Source organism: Rhinoraja longicauda, chromosome 9 (assembly GCF_053455715.1).
Source record: "Rhinoraja longicauda isolate Sanriku21f chromosome 9, sRhiLon1.1, whole genome shotgun sequence".
In the NCBI taxonomy this organism is placed as follows: domain Eukaryota; kingdom Metazoa; phylum Chordata; class Chondrichthyes; order Rajiformes; family Arhynchobatidae; genus Rhinoraja; species Rhinoraja longicauda.
The window spans coordinates 35301844-35315613 of record NC_135961.1 but is presented as its reverse complement, the minus strand read 5'-3'; the positions used below and the strand labels follow the sequence as shown (position 1 = coordinate 35315613).

The window sequence follows — 13770 nt, the reverse complement described above, 5'->3', positions numbered from 1 at the left end:
GGACGCCATTAGCGGAGCCGCCTGCCCGCAATCAGGGGCTCCCCTCTCCTCTCTCCCCTCGCTTCTCTCCTCTCTCCCCACTCTCCCACACCCGGGGGACACTCCGAGCAGGAGGGCGATGCTCTCCCTGCTATCGCCCGAGCCAAGCGCGCCGCCACTCTATCCATCTTGGCTCGGACAGGCCACAGTAACGGCCGCACTCCGGCGCTCGGTAAGTGGCTTTCGCCGCCAATGGGTCCGCGGAGGGGAGTGGGCGTGGGGGGGCGAGTGGGTGGAGTGGAGGAGGGGGGTGAGGGTGGGTGGGTGGAGGAGAGAGTGGGGGGGGTGGGGGAGGAGAGAGGGGGGCTGGTTGGGAAGGGGCGGTGGGGGAGAGTGGGACGGGGGGGAGGAGGAGAGTGGGACTGGGGAGGAGGAGAGAGGGACTGGGGAGGGGGACAGTGGGGGTGAGGGGGAGGGGGGTTGGTAGTGGGGGAAAGGGGGGTGGTGGGGAAAGGGGATGGGGCGAGTAAGAGTGGGGCTGGGGAGGTGGGGATGGGGGGAAGGGGGTGGTGGGGGAGAGTGGCGGTGGGGGGAGGAGAGAGTGGGGAAAAGGGGGGTCCTGGGGAAAGGGGGGTGGGGGAGAGTAAGAGTGGGGCTGGGGAGGAGAGAATGTGGGGGAATGGGCCCAACGGGCCCACGGTCTAGTGTGTGTACATATATATATATCCGTATGTATCTATATATCTATTTCTGTGATTTGGCCAAATCAAAGCCCCACAATTTTTGCGCCACTTTAATCACCACTCTCGCAGCGACTGTTTATAACAAGCGAGTGGGTGGAGGGGAGAATGGGCGTAGGATGGGGGGTGAGGGTAGGGGGGAGGACGGAGGCGGGAGGTGGGGGAGGAGAGAAGGGGGCTGGTGGGGAAAGGGGGGGTGGGGGAGAGTAAGAGTGGGGGGGGTGGGAGGAGAGAGTGGTGGTGGGAGGGAGAGTGTGACTGGGGAGGGGGACAGCGGGGGAGGGGGGTTGGTGGTGGGGGAAAGGGGGGTGAGGAAGGAGAGAATGGGGGGGTGGGGGGAAGAGAGAGTGGGGGAGAGTGGCGGTGGGGGAGGGGAGAGTGGCCTCAGTCACACCCTCTCCCCTTCCCTGTCCCCCCTCTACGAGGAATGGGCCCAACGGGTCCACTTGGTCTAGTATATATATTACTAAAAACTCTCATCTTGTATATTTGTGGGTTTGTGGATAGATTTGTTCCCAAAATACAGCCAAAACAGTACACGATAGCTTAACACTTTTAGGCCCACCTTAACATTGGCCTGTGGTTCACATGGTTGATATATTAAAAAAATTATTCACTTTTTAAACTTTAAAAAATACCATTTAAACTTTAATAAATGGCTTTTCCACTTGCCGAGCCCAAGATGGCCGCGGGGGCGGGACCCGTCCAAGTGACGGCCAATGAGGGGAGGGTGAGGAGAGCGGGAGAGGCAGGGCCGGAAGGAAGGGGGCGGAACCCGCACTAGTGACGGGAGCAGCAACCAATGGTGGGGGGGGAGTGGAACGGAAGAAGCGGGACCGGAAGGAGGCGGAATGGCAATCAGGAGAGTCATGGACCCAACGTGTCGGGTCCACTCGGGCTAGTGTCTTCTTGGCTCCAGGCAGCCAAATTCTACCTCAAGAACACAATCTTCTGAGCCAAGATACACTAATCACTATACTGATGTCATACCTTAGTAGTGCAACCTCATTTTCCTTGGTGCCTGTCTTAGTCCAGAATGTTTGGGTTTTACGTTTGGTCAACCTTCAGCGATATTTTTATAAAGGCAGTCAGATTATAACCATTTACAACTATTTGTCCATTCATTCATCCATCTTGCAATGGATACAGTGTATATTTAGATAGGATACCCTTTAAATTTGGTCTTTTGTCACTTTTCCATGTTCTGATCCTATTTGTTGTATGCCTTTTGCACGGCCTATTAATTTGGTTTCCCTCCCTTCTGAGCCTCCTCTCATATTCCTCTCCACTGACTAAGCTAAATTGCCACCTTCGCAAAAGCACTAGCAGACTGCCCTGCATATGTATAACGGTTTGAGTCCTCTTGAGGTGTAACCTGTCAGACTTAAATAGCTTGTTATTTGAAAAGCAGCTAGATATAGTGGAACACTGAACTTATGTGGCTCAAAATTTTAAATGTTTCAAATAATGCACTTTCAAAATGCTCTTTCTAATAAGAACATGCATGAGGTTATTTTTGCATTTTTCGTGGCATGCAATAAATAGTTCGTGGCTTGTTGCATATGGGAGGGACATGGGTACTTTCCAAAGCATAAAGAATTATTGCATTGAATGCATGTCCTCAAAAAGGGACTGCTTTTCGATTTTCATACATCATGCCCAAGAATTAGCATAAACTAAACAAAAGGAAGCATTGAAATCATCCCGTCTGTATCTTCCACTTCTCTGCTCGAACACAAAATCACTGAAGAAATGTATTTCAAGTATTATCCAACTCCCTGTAGAAGGCTCCTTTTGAATTTTCTATGCAACTTCCAACCTTGCACTGTATTCCAAATCCTAAATGTGATATCAAATAAAATTTATCATATGGCACTTGTTCTTTTGCAAATCACCATTGCAGTCTACTGCTTTCCTTCAGCTATTAGAAACAATATTATTTAACATCTCTACACCGTGCATGGTTTACAAGCCCACATTAGCTTTATTCTTTGTATTTTCTAGATCAAACTCTGCTTCGCTGTACAGATTTCCCCCGGGTCCATTCTGGTACATGGCTGTGGTTTGGTTGCTGTCTTAGTATTCCAGAACCCAGGGGCTACAGTGAGATTTGAATTAATTTAATGACGGGGAATGTTATAGAAAAATGCTAATCTGACATAACTACTGGATAAAATGTCATGAAAAATTTGTCTGGCTCTATGAAGACATTCAGCTGAGAAAATTTGCCTTCCTCGCCACTTTGTGACCTATCGAGGTATTGGCAATATCTGGTCTCTATGTGGGTGACACCTACATGGCCTGGCAGGTCACTCTGTTCAGGGGTAATAACGGATTTGTAATAAATCCTGCCATTGCCAGTGATTCCTGTATTCCTATTAAGATAAATCTTCTCTGTACCTTCTCCAAAGCCTTCACATTCCCATGTAATGTTATGCCCAGAATTGAACATAATACGACAGAATGCTTAATGTATTCTACTCTTCACAACACCCATAATTTAATGGGCTTTGTTTTGGAAGATATTGCAGAGAGACTTCCTCAACAGCTTTGAAATTAACAAATTGTGCGTATATTGTCATTTTATTTGATGTTATACTGTATGAGGGCCAAAAATATAATATCCGTAAACCTATCAGGGTTGGTAAGAGAAAGTCTTTAGCCTATTCTGGATTTTAATTAAATCAAGCAGATGCCAGTCAACTATGTGTAGGAGAAAAATGCAGATGCTGGTTTATATCAAAGGTAGACACAAACTGCTGGGGTAACTCAGCGGGACACGTAGCATCTCCGGAGAGAAGGAATGGGTGACGTTTTGGGTCGAGACCTTCAGACTGAAGAAGGGTCTCGACCCGAAACGTCACCCGTTCCTTCTCTCTAGAAATGCCAGTCCCACTGAGTTACTCCAGCAGTTTGTGTCTGCCAGCCAACTATGCCAGTGTCTGAATACCATCATGGGCTACAAGCCAAAGTCGGGGGTGAACCCTAGTAATGAAGCATCTCTACCAGATGAGCTGAATATCTTTTATGACCATTTAGAACAGACAAACAAAAGTCCCACCAAAATGTGCCTCCAGATTTCCAAGGATGTCTATCAATCTGGCATGTTGGGTTTACTTTCTCACGGGGGGTTCCTGGACAAGTTTTAAAATTTTGTGTTCTAATGTCGGGCTGTGAACACTGTTGCCTGTCTAAGCCAACGAAGTTTAATTAATGCCATGAAAGTATGGCATGTTGGCATGGGTGAGGTGGCTGACATTAGTTCACATCCTGCCGGTGGATTTAGATGTGTTTTTCCAGAAACAGCAATGGTGGGTACCTGCCCTTTGCTTTGAGGTACTGTAGAAAGTGCAGGTGTCAGAAGCGTACAGGAAGGCAATGCCACTTCTGTCCAGTAGACTGAATTTTGTGCTAGGTGTGAGGCCTTGATCATCAAACGCTCTTTCCACTGACGGCAAGTTTCATCATTGGTGTTTACTTTTGTTAAAGGATGACTCCTGAGATATGAGAAGTCATGCACATTTTCATGTGTCTCCTTGTTAGCATTAACACCAGAGGGGTGATGTTGGATACAAGTAGTTAACCTTAGTTTTACAGGTGTTAAATGTACACCTCAAGCTCTGCATGCTTTTGTGAACAAATCTATAATGACATGAAGTTTGTACACACATCACCTGTATGCTGAAGCTTGACCACCAAAATTGTTCTTGATGAAGGTGATTTGGGTTTGGAAAGTTTTTGGTTTGTTCTGTTGATTAGATCCACTCGAGGAAAGTTTGTTAATTGAGCTGCGACATTACATTATGAAAGAACTGAGAAAATGTTGGAGGATACTAACAGCTTTTTGACACTGAGCTGTGCTGAGATTGGGTCTTGGTCAAGATCAGGCATTGCATGCCATTGTGTAGCAGATAAGAAAGAGATGAATTTTGCGTACAACCAAATTAGAGGGATATTTCAAAGATCAGAACACCATTGGCTAAAGTGTCCTTTGATATTAAAAAAAACTGGTTAAGTGATATTTCTATAAGCATAGTTGTTATTACCTGGTCGAATTGCACTTAAGTCTCCATTTTGTAAATAAATATGATCATGGAATTGTCTGGCCCACCTTATTCATGCTGACCGTAAAGCCACTGATGCTAATCCTGTTTGCATGCATGTATTCAGGCAAATGTGATTAGTGTAGATAACCATCATGGTGCTGAGGAAAGTGCAATAAAAGACGTGTGAAGATAATATCAGAACCAATTTAAAATTAATTAACTAGCTTTAACATCGCAAAATATCCCAAAGCAGTTTGCAGATGGTATTCAAACAAAATTAAAACAGAACTGGCAGTATTAGTGAAAATGACCAAAAACATGGCTTTGAGAACTAAAAGGTAGAAGAAAGGAATGGATATGCATGAACGGGAATCCAAACTGGGTTATATTTGCGGGAGTTACAAATTGATCCATTACGGAATTTGTGATGCATTTCTTTGCTCGAGTGATTAGTATGTAAACTTGCTGCCTCAGGAACTTGTGCAGGTAAATTGTCTTTAAAAGAAAAAAATAGGGAGAAAATGAGTAGAGATGGTGAAAAATTAATGAGGTCACTAGAATGAAGACAATTGTAGGCAAAAGCTGAAACAAATTAGTGTAAAAATGACATAGAGAACGAAAAAACTTACATGTGTCTGTCTGCCATCACTAACATGGCTGTGAGGCTGAGCTAACTGGTGATCAATGTTATGCTGAAATGATGATCTGTGGTAGTTCAACATTGTGCAACTATTGGAGGAAAATCTCCAATTAAACTGCTTCATCAGCTGTATACCTCAAAAATGCAAGTTCATTATATTTTTTTAGATCTGTTATAAAGCCAAATCTTTATTACGGTGGAAATAAAGTTATTTAATATTTATTACTGGAATATGTGTGTGGCTTGGCAGAGTGGTTTGCCAGACAATTTCTGTGGCAGCATTAGGATCACACATGGAACAATCAGGATAAGACTAGGGGTGGAGAAAAGAACTGCAAATGCAGGTTTAAATCGAAGGGAGACACAAAATGCTGGAGCAACTCAGCGGGACAGGCAGCTTCTCTGGAGAGAAAGAATGGGTGACGTTTCTGGTCGAGACCCTTTTTCAGACTAGGGGTAAGACTAGGGGTTTTGTTCCCTTCATGACAATAGTAAATCAGTCAAGTTTTCATTGTGGTCCTTTGTGATCAGTTTGCCAGTTTCCCTGGAGGTTCTTTTAAAATTGAATTTTAGCTTTTGAGCGTGAGATTTGACCTATTCATAAGTTATAGGAGCAAAATTAGGCCATTCGGCCTATCAAGTATACTCCACCATTCAATCATGGCTGATCTTTCATTCCCTCCCAATCCCATTCTCCTGCCTTCCCTCCATAACTCCTGACACCCATACAAATCGATTCTCTATAATCCAGTCAGGTAAAGAATAGATAGAAATGAACTCTCTTGATACAGCTAAATGGCTCAGATTGTACATCATGGAGCACCTCAGTGGGATGATAGAGGCTTCATTTTGGATTCATCAATTTACAGGGCACAGACACAATCTTGATGATCCATTCTTGTGAATCTGCAATGTTTCTTGAAATACACAATTATTGTAATTTTTGGGGGGGACAGTACACGGCAGGACCCATAGGAGTTTTGATATATAAAGGTATTTATTCACAAAATGCTGGAGTAACTCAGCAGGTCAGGCAGCATCTCAGGAGAGACGGAATGGGTGCCGTTTGGGTCCCGAGACCCGAAACGTCACCCATTCCTTCTCTCCTGAGATGCTGCCTAACCTGCTGAGTTACTCCAGCATTTTGTGAATAAATACCTTCGATTTGTACCAGCATCTGCAGTTATTTTCTTATAATATATCTTAAACACCACTAATCTATCAGCCTCCACCACCACCCTGGTGGCGTGTTCCAGGCACCCACCACCCTCCGTGCAGAAAATAACATGCCCTGCATATTTCCTTTAAACTTTGCCCTCTCAACTTAAAGCTATGCCCTCTTCTTTGATCTTTCCATCCTGGGAAATGTTTCTTGCATTGGACTGATTAGGGACTTTCTAGAGATCTTGTCCCGGGACAGGGAAACTTGAACAAGAAATCCTCGGCAGTATAATTTTCTGTAAGTGGCAACACAAGTATACGCCTTTCCTGGTTGGAGTGTAGAGTTTAAAACTTAGCTAGTCACGATATAGCTCTAAAAGTTTGGTTAGGCTCCATTCAAAATATCAAAATTTGGAGTAGCAGTTCTGGTTGGCACATTGCAAGAAGGATATGAAGGCTTTGGATAGGGTGCAAAAGAAAACGTTGCCTGTATTAGAGTCTTAGCCATAAGGAAAGGTTGAACAAACTTGGATTGGTTTATCCAGGGTGTCACGGGCTGAGACCGATAGAAGTTTATAAATTATGAGAGGCACAGGTATGGTAGATAGTCTTTTTTCCCCAAAGTGGAAATATCAAATACGAGAGGGCACAGGTTTAAGGTGAGAAATGGAAAGTTTAAAGAGGCAAGTTTTTCTTTTATACAGAGAATGGTGGGTGCCTGGAACGTACTGTGGTGCTCTTCCTCAAGCTTGCGTTGGGCCTCATTATAGGACACCATGACTGATAGATCAAATGGTAGTGGGGTGGGATGTTAGACCTTCCTCTTAAGATGGCTGCTATTGGAAAGTTAATTCCATTTCGTTGTCAAGTGAAATAATTAAATAATGAGTATCATATTCTTAAACATTGCGTAACTAACAATCTGTAGACGGGTAAAGTCTTTGTGTTTACATTGATATATAACCACAATGAAAAATTGACATGTGCAGTGATTTTTTTGAGTAAACAATATCTGATTGAAAATTGACATTAATACATTCAAAATCAGTCTCAGAATTAGATTTAATGCAACTAAAACAGATTTACGAAATATATTCCTGCCTGTTAAAATCATAACATTTGAAATTAGCTGACATTAAATGCTATATTTTGAACAAGCATTTGATCATGTTTATTTGTTTGCACTCTATCTGTCAACAGCAAATGATGTAAGCGGATTAAGAGAGTCAGAAGAAAAACTAAAACAGCAGCAACATGAGTCCGCCCGAAGGGAGAACATCCTACTTATGAGGCTAGCTACAAAAGAACATGAAATGCAAGAGTGTACGGTAAGTATTTTCTTGTGCACAAAGATCACATTAAAATTATTATTAGGTGTTAGTGAGGTATTTCTTGTACTGGATTCCAGCTCTTGAATAAAATTGAAAGAGAGCTGACAATATATAAAAGGCGTTATATAATTTTCCTTTTTAGTGCCTCGATTTATAGAGCTTACATTTTGTTACAAAGTCCTAAAACTCTTCTCCTTTAGCTCCTTATGTATTAACATTTTTAGCATATTACAATTCTTGTCCTTTTTTTTGTATATTATTGGTAATATAGAATTTGCATCACAAGATGATGCAAACACAAGAATATGCTCCTTCAAAGTTTAGATGTTGAAATTTTCTAATCAAGCAAGCACAGCTCTAATGTATTCATGATGCAGGGAAGGTAAATCGCCTTGTTGCTGTCATTTTAATGGCGGGTATGGAAGAAATATTTTGTAACCCAACTCTAAATGCTCTTGTCAGGAAGTGATTCGATAATATTAATCTCACCTGTGAAATTTAAGTTAATGTTCAATTTTCCTCAGATTTGACATGATCTTTCCTTGATTCTTCGATCAGAAAATTTTGGGATTTGCTTTGGTGACCCTTGCTGATTAAACATCAGAGGGAGTTAGATTTAGCTCTTAGGGCTAAAGGAATCAAGGGATATGGGGGGAAAGCAGGAACGGGGTACTGATTTTAGATGATCATTTTGAATGGCGGTGCTGGCTCGAAGGGCCGAATGGCCTACTCCTGCACCTATATTTCACTGTTCTATGTTTCTAAAACTAGGAGCAGGCAGAGGCCATTTGGCCTTGCTCCTCCACTCACAGAGAACCTGGCTGATCACCCACCACGCCTGTGTTCCTGCCTTTTCCTTGCATACCGCGATCCCTTTAGGATGTCGACATGCATCTACTTTCTTCTTGAATTTTTTTTAAATAGCAGAATTCCTTTCTTTAACTTGTTTCTTCCACATCGAAAAACAAGTTTACTTTAGAGATACAACATAGAAAGTTAATGAATTAACAATTTTTTTCTCTTGCTGAACTTTTACATGTAGTTGCTGTGGTGAATTGCAGTAGCAGTCCAATGCTCAGCTGCATTATCATTGCTAAAACCTTTTCTCTTCCATTCCACTCTCCTCCTCCCCACACTACCATGGCATCAATGTTCTCATCAATTTACAGGAATAATTTGGATCAGCTGCATAATCAACATGACTAGGTAGAACCTGGGCAGTTTATTTTAACTCACCTCTGATCTCTAAAGCCTTTTTGCATGTATAAGGTTTAGTCAAGATGGAATAATCTCCATGTCTTAATGGACACATTTCAAACGACACTTGAAGTTTGGTGCTCCTCGTGTGTCACTATACTTCACTCCCTCCATCACATGCATTGCAAATTATACATCTACAAAATGTGCTGAAGATTCTTCACAGCACCATCGAAACAGAGCTTGTATCTTAAGAAGAAAAAAGGCAGAAAGTCCATGGAAATTTCACATTCCACATCCTGTACTTTCTATGTAGGAAGATACATGCAGATGCTGGTTTAAACCGAAGATAGACACAAAAAGCTGGAGTAACTCAGCGGAACAGGCAACATCTCTGGAGAGAAGGAATGGGAGACGTTTCGGGTCGATGCCCTTCTTCAGACTGAAAGTCACGGGCCAGGGAAACGAGTTATTGATGATGATGTGGAGAGATAAAGAACAATGAATGAAAGATATGCAAAAAAGTAACTGATAAAGGAAACAGGCCATTGTTAGTTGTTGAGTGAAAACAAGAAGCTGGTGCGACTTGGGTGGGGGAGGGATAGAGAGAGAGGGAATGCCGGGGTTACTTGAAGTTAAAGAAATCAATATTCATACCACTGGGCTGAAAGCTGCCCAAGCAAAATATGAGGTGCGGTTCCTCCAATTTGCGTTTAGCCTCACTCTGACAATGGAGGAGACCTAGGGCAGAAAGATTAGTGTGGGAATGGGAAGGAGAATTAAAGTGTTTAGCAACCGGGAGATCATATCATATCATATATATACAGCCGGAAACAGGCCTTTTCGGCCCTCCAAGTCCGTGCCGCCCAGCGATCCCCGTACATTAACACTATCCTACACCCACTAGGGACAATTTTTACATTTACCCAGCCAATTAACCTACATACCTGTACGTCTTTGGAATGTGGGAGGAAACCGAAGATCTCGGAGAAAACCCACGCAGGTCACGGGGAGAACGTACAAACTCCTTACAGTGCAGCACCCGTAGTCAGGATCGAACCTGAGTCTCCGGCGCTGCATTCGCTGTAAAGCAGCAACTCTACCGCTGCGCTACCGTGCCGCCCTTAGATCAGGTAGATTCAAGCAGACTGAGCAAAGGTGTTCAGCGAAACGATCGCCCAGTCTAAGTTTGGTCTCGCAGATGTATAAGAGTCCACATCTTGAAGAATGGATACAGTAAATGAGGTTGGAGGAGGTGCAAGTGAACTTCTGTCTAACCTGAAAGGACTCTCGGGGTCCCTGGACAGAGTCGAGGGAGGAGGTATAGCGAAAGGTGTTGCATCTTCTGCGGTTGCAGGGGGTGTTTTGGGTGGGAAGGGATGAGTTAACCAGGGAGTTGCAGAAGGAACGGTCTCTGCGGAAGGCGGAAAGGGTGAAGATGTGACTAGTGTTGGGATCCCGTTGGTTATACATCGGCAAGACCAGTAGACTGGGCGATCGTTTCGCTGAATACCTTCGCTCAGTCCGCCTGAACCTACCTGATTTCCCGGTTGTTAAACACTTTAATTCTCTTTCCCATTCCCACACTGACCTTTCTGTCCTAGGCCTCCTCCATTGTCTGAGTGAGGCTAAATTGGAGGAATAGCATCTCATATTTCGCTTGGACAGCTTGGGCCAGTGGTATGAATATTGATTTTTCTAGGTATCACAAAATGCTGGAGTAACTCAGCGGGTCAGGCAGCATCTCTGGAGAGAAGGAATGGGTGACGTTTCGGGTTGAGACCTTTCTACAGACTTTGATTTTTCTAACATCAAGTAACCCTGGCATTCCCTCTCTATCCCTCCCCCACCCAATTCGCACCAGCTTCTCGTGTTCACCCAACAAACAGCTTAACAATGGCCTGTTTACTTTATCATCGTTACTTTTTTGCATATCTTTCATTCTTTATCTCTCTACATCATTGTCAATATCTCTTGTTTCCCTTTATCTTTAGTCTACGAAGGGTCTCGACCCAAAACGTCACCCATTTCTTCTCTCTAGAGATGCTGCCAGCCCCGTGGAGTTACTCCAGCTTTTTGTGTCTATCTCCTGTACTTTCTAGCTAGAAACATGTCATGGTTACTTCAACATTGGGTTAAACTCGTGGAACACCCTACGGTATTGGAGTATCTTCACCAGAGAGACTGCAGTGGTTCGGGTGGTGGTTTACCAGCACTTAGTCATAGCCAATTACAGATGGTGTTAATTGCTCGCAATGCTATTGATGCCCACGTTCTGTGAATAAATTGCATCTTGATCTAATATCCACAACTTAATTTTATTCTGCGTTTTAATTCATTTTATTTTAACTAAATTTTGTGCTTGTAAAGGCGATAGCAACTTGTACATTTAAGTTTGAAGCTGAAGATTTTTAGAGAAGCTTGGTTGCTACCTTGATTATATATTGCCATCAAGAAGCATTATCTCGAGCCTATTAATACCCATCTCGGTATAATTGTTGCCATAATAATTTTGGGCTACCATCTTTAAGCAATCAATTGACCCTGAGCATTCCCCATCACAGAAAAAGAGTAATGCATAAAACATTTTGGCAATTTAATAGTTTCCCACCTTTATTAATAAGTCAACGGTGTACTAATTTTGCAAAAGCAAAGAGATTAAAGTGCAATGGAGGTTGCTTCATACCAAATACTGTGCTCTTTCAAATATATCTCAACTGTTCTGTAATTCTTTAAAAGTATTTGGAGTGCAGGCTTCCTACAGCTGTTTATTTTGCCATTCCACAATTATAGCACGAAAAGCACAGAAATATGGTCAGAAATATTTAATTTATGAATCCCCTCATTGTTTTCACATTATTCCTGCAAACCTCTCCTTTTCAATTCTATATCTAGTTTCCTTTTCAAATTTAAAATTGATTTGACGGGAGTTGAGGAGAATGTGGTGAGAATGAACAATGCGATTAATGTGGGATTTTACCCTTTTTCACTTTTTAAGAACAACAATCTCAGTTTTTTTAATCTTACCACATAACTGGTCAAATATTTATTCTGTTAAATATCATCCTCGCCTTTTCCAAGGTGCTAATATACTACATTTGAAGTAAAACAGTGATTTATAAAAGCATAACATGACTTTCTAGGATTTGTACACTTATAATAATTCACAAATGTGAATCGGCTTCAATGATTGGTGTGTGAGTGTACACCTCAAACTTCCTGTCCCTGCATCTCTTTTCCTTCCAATAAACATTGCTTCACATTTTTGCATTAACGTCTCCTGCTGTGTGTGCCCATTTCAGTCTGACTGTATAGTTCTAATATTTGCTACTAGCCTCATTGTTGCAATCATTACTAAGCTTTGTTATAAAAACAGAATACTCTGGTGCTAGAAAATAAAAACAAAACATTGGATATACTCGGGCCAGGCTGCATCTTTGCAAAAAGAAGTAATGCTAATTACCTTTTGTCATAACTAGGAAATGTTACAGCCAAAATAAATACTAAAATCCTGTTGAGAGCTTGGAGGTAACTATAAAGAGGGTGGAGTAAAAAGATAGAAGACAAGAATGATTAACTGACAATGAGGTGACACTGAGACAAATAAGGTTTAGTAAAGTTGCAACTGGGAATAGCAAGGAACTGGCATCCTATGTTTAGCCTGACAGACTTGAAACGCCGGCTTGGAGATGGAGTGCTGTTTGTTGAGCTTCTTTAAAGCGGTACAGAGAATCGATGATGGGGCTTTTGGAATCAAATAATTGAATTCAGTGGAAATGCACAGCAGAATATTCTTCTGTTTAGATTCCCAGTTGTGGAGGGCTTGCGCTACAATCAATAGATAGAGTGATGTACTCTTCCATGGGGGAAATGTATTCGGAGCTGCAACCTACTGTCCTTGTGCTGCCATCCTTTCCACCCTGTCTTCAATATGTTAAGGCTTGTTTTGTTTCTGAAAATCAAGACGTTGCAGATACTGGAAATCGCATAAAAACAGAAAATGCTAGAAGAACTGGACAGGACGGTGGCTCAGCGAATGAAGCTGCTACCTCACCGCACAGAGACCTGGGTTCATTCTGACCTCGGGTGTTGTGTGCCTCCATAACTCTAGGACGCTCAGCTGGTCAGGCAACATCTAGGAATAAGTTAGAGTTAACAATTCAAGTCTTTCCCAGTTTTGACAAAGGGTTTCAGACCTGAAATGTTACCTGTTTTTCTTCACAGCCTGACCTGCTGACTTTCCAGCATTTTCCGTTTTTACTATTATTTTGTTTCTACCTTTTCAATACCAATTAATGGTCATTCAACCTGATAAATTTACTTTCTTTCTGTCTCCACAGATACTGCCTCATCTAAGAATTTACAGCAGTTTATGTTTATATTTCAGTCCTTATTAAATGCTGATTCTGGGCAAATTGAATTAAAACTATACGCCCATTATAAGCATTGTACACTATTAAAGATAGAGGGATGTTTGGCTTTACCCAATAGGCATGTGCATTTTGTTTTTAATCAACAGCTAGACTAAGTGGGCCCAAACCTCTTCTGCATTGGTGCAGCACCCTCTCCTCCCCCTTCCCCTCCCCCCACTCCATCCCCTTCAACCCCCCCCCCTTATTCTCCCTCCCTCCCTAGGAGATAGATTTAAACTTTAAAATTTGATTAACTTAAAAAAT

The 13770-nt window shown here is 42.4% G+C and overlaps 1 protein-coding gene across 6 annotated transcripts in view; it reads left to right on the top strand.

Moving 5' to 3' along the window:
- wtap (WT1 associated protein) overlaps nt 1-13770 on the top strand; it is a 43290-nt gene that overhangs the window by 11731 nt on the left and 17789 nt on the right. For all 6 annotated transcript variants that reach the window (XM_078405111.1, XM_078405117.1, XM_078405114.1 and 3 more), the window contains one exon: nt 7767-7894. In XM_078405111.1, the coding sequence (XP_078261237.1) occupies nt 7767-7894 (128 nt within the window). The remainder of the gene's footprint in view (nt 1-7766; nt 7895-13770) is intronic.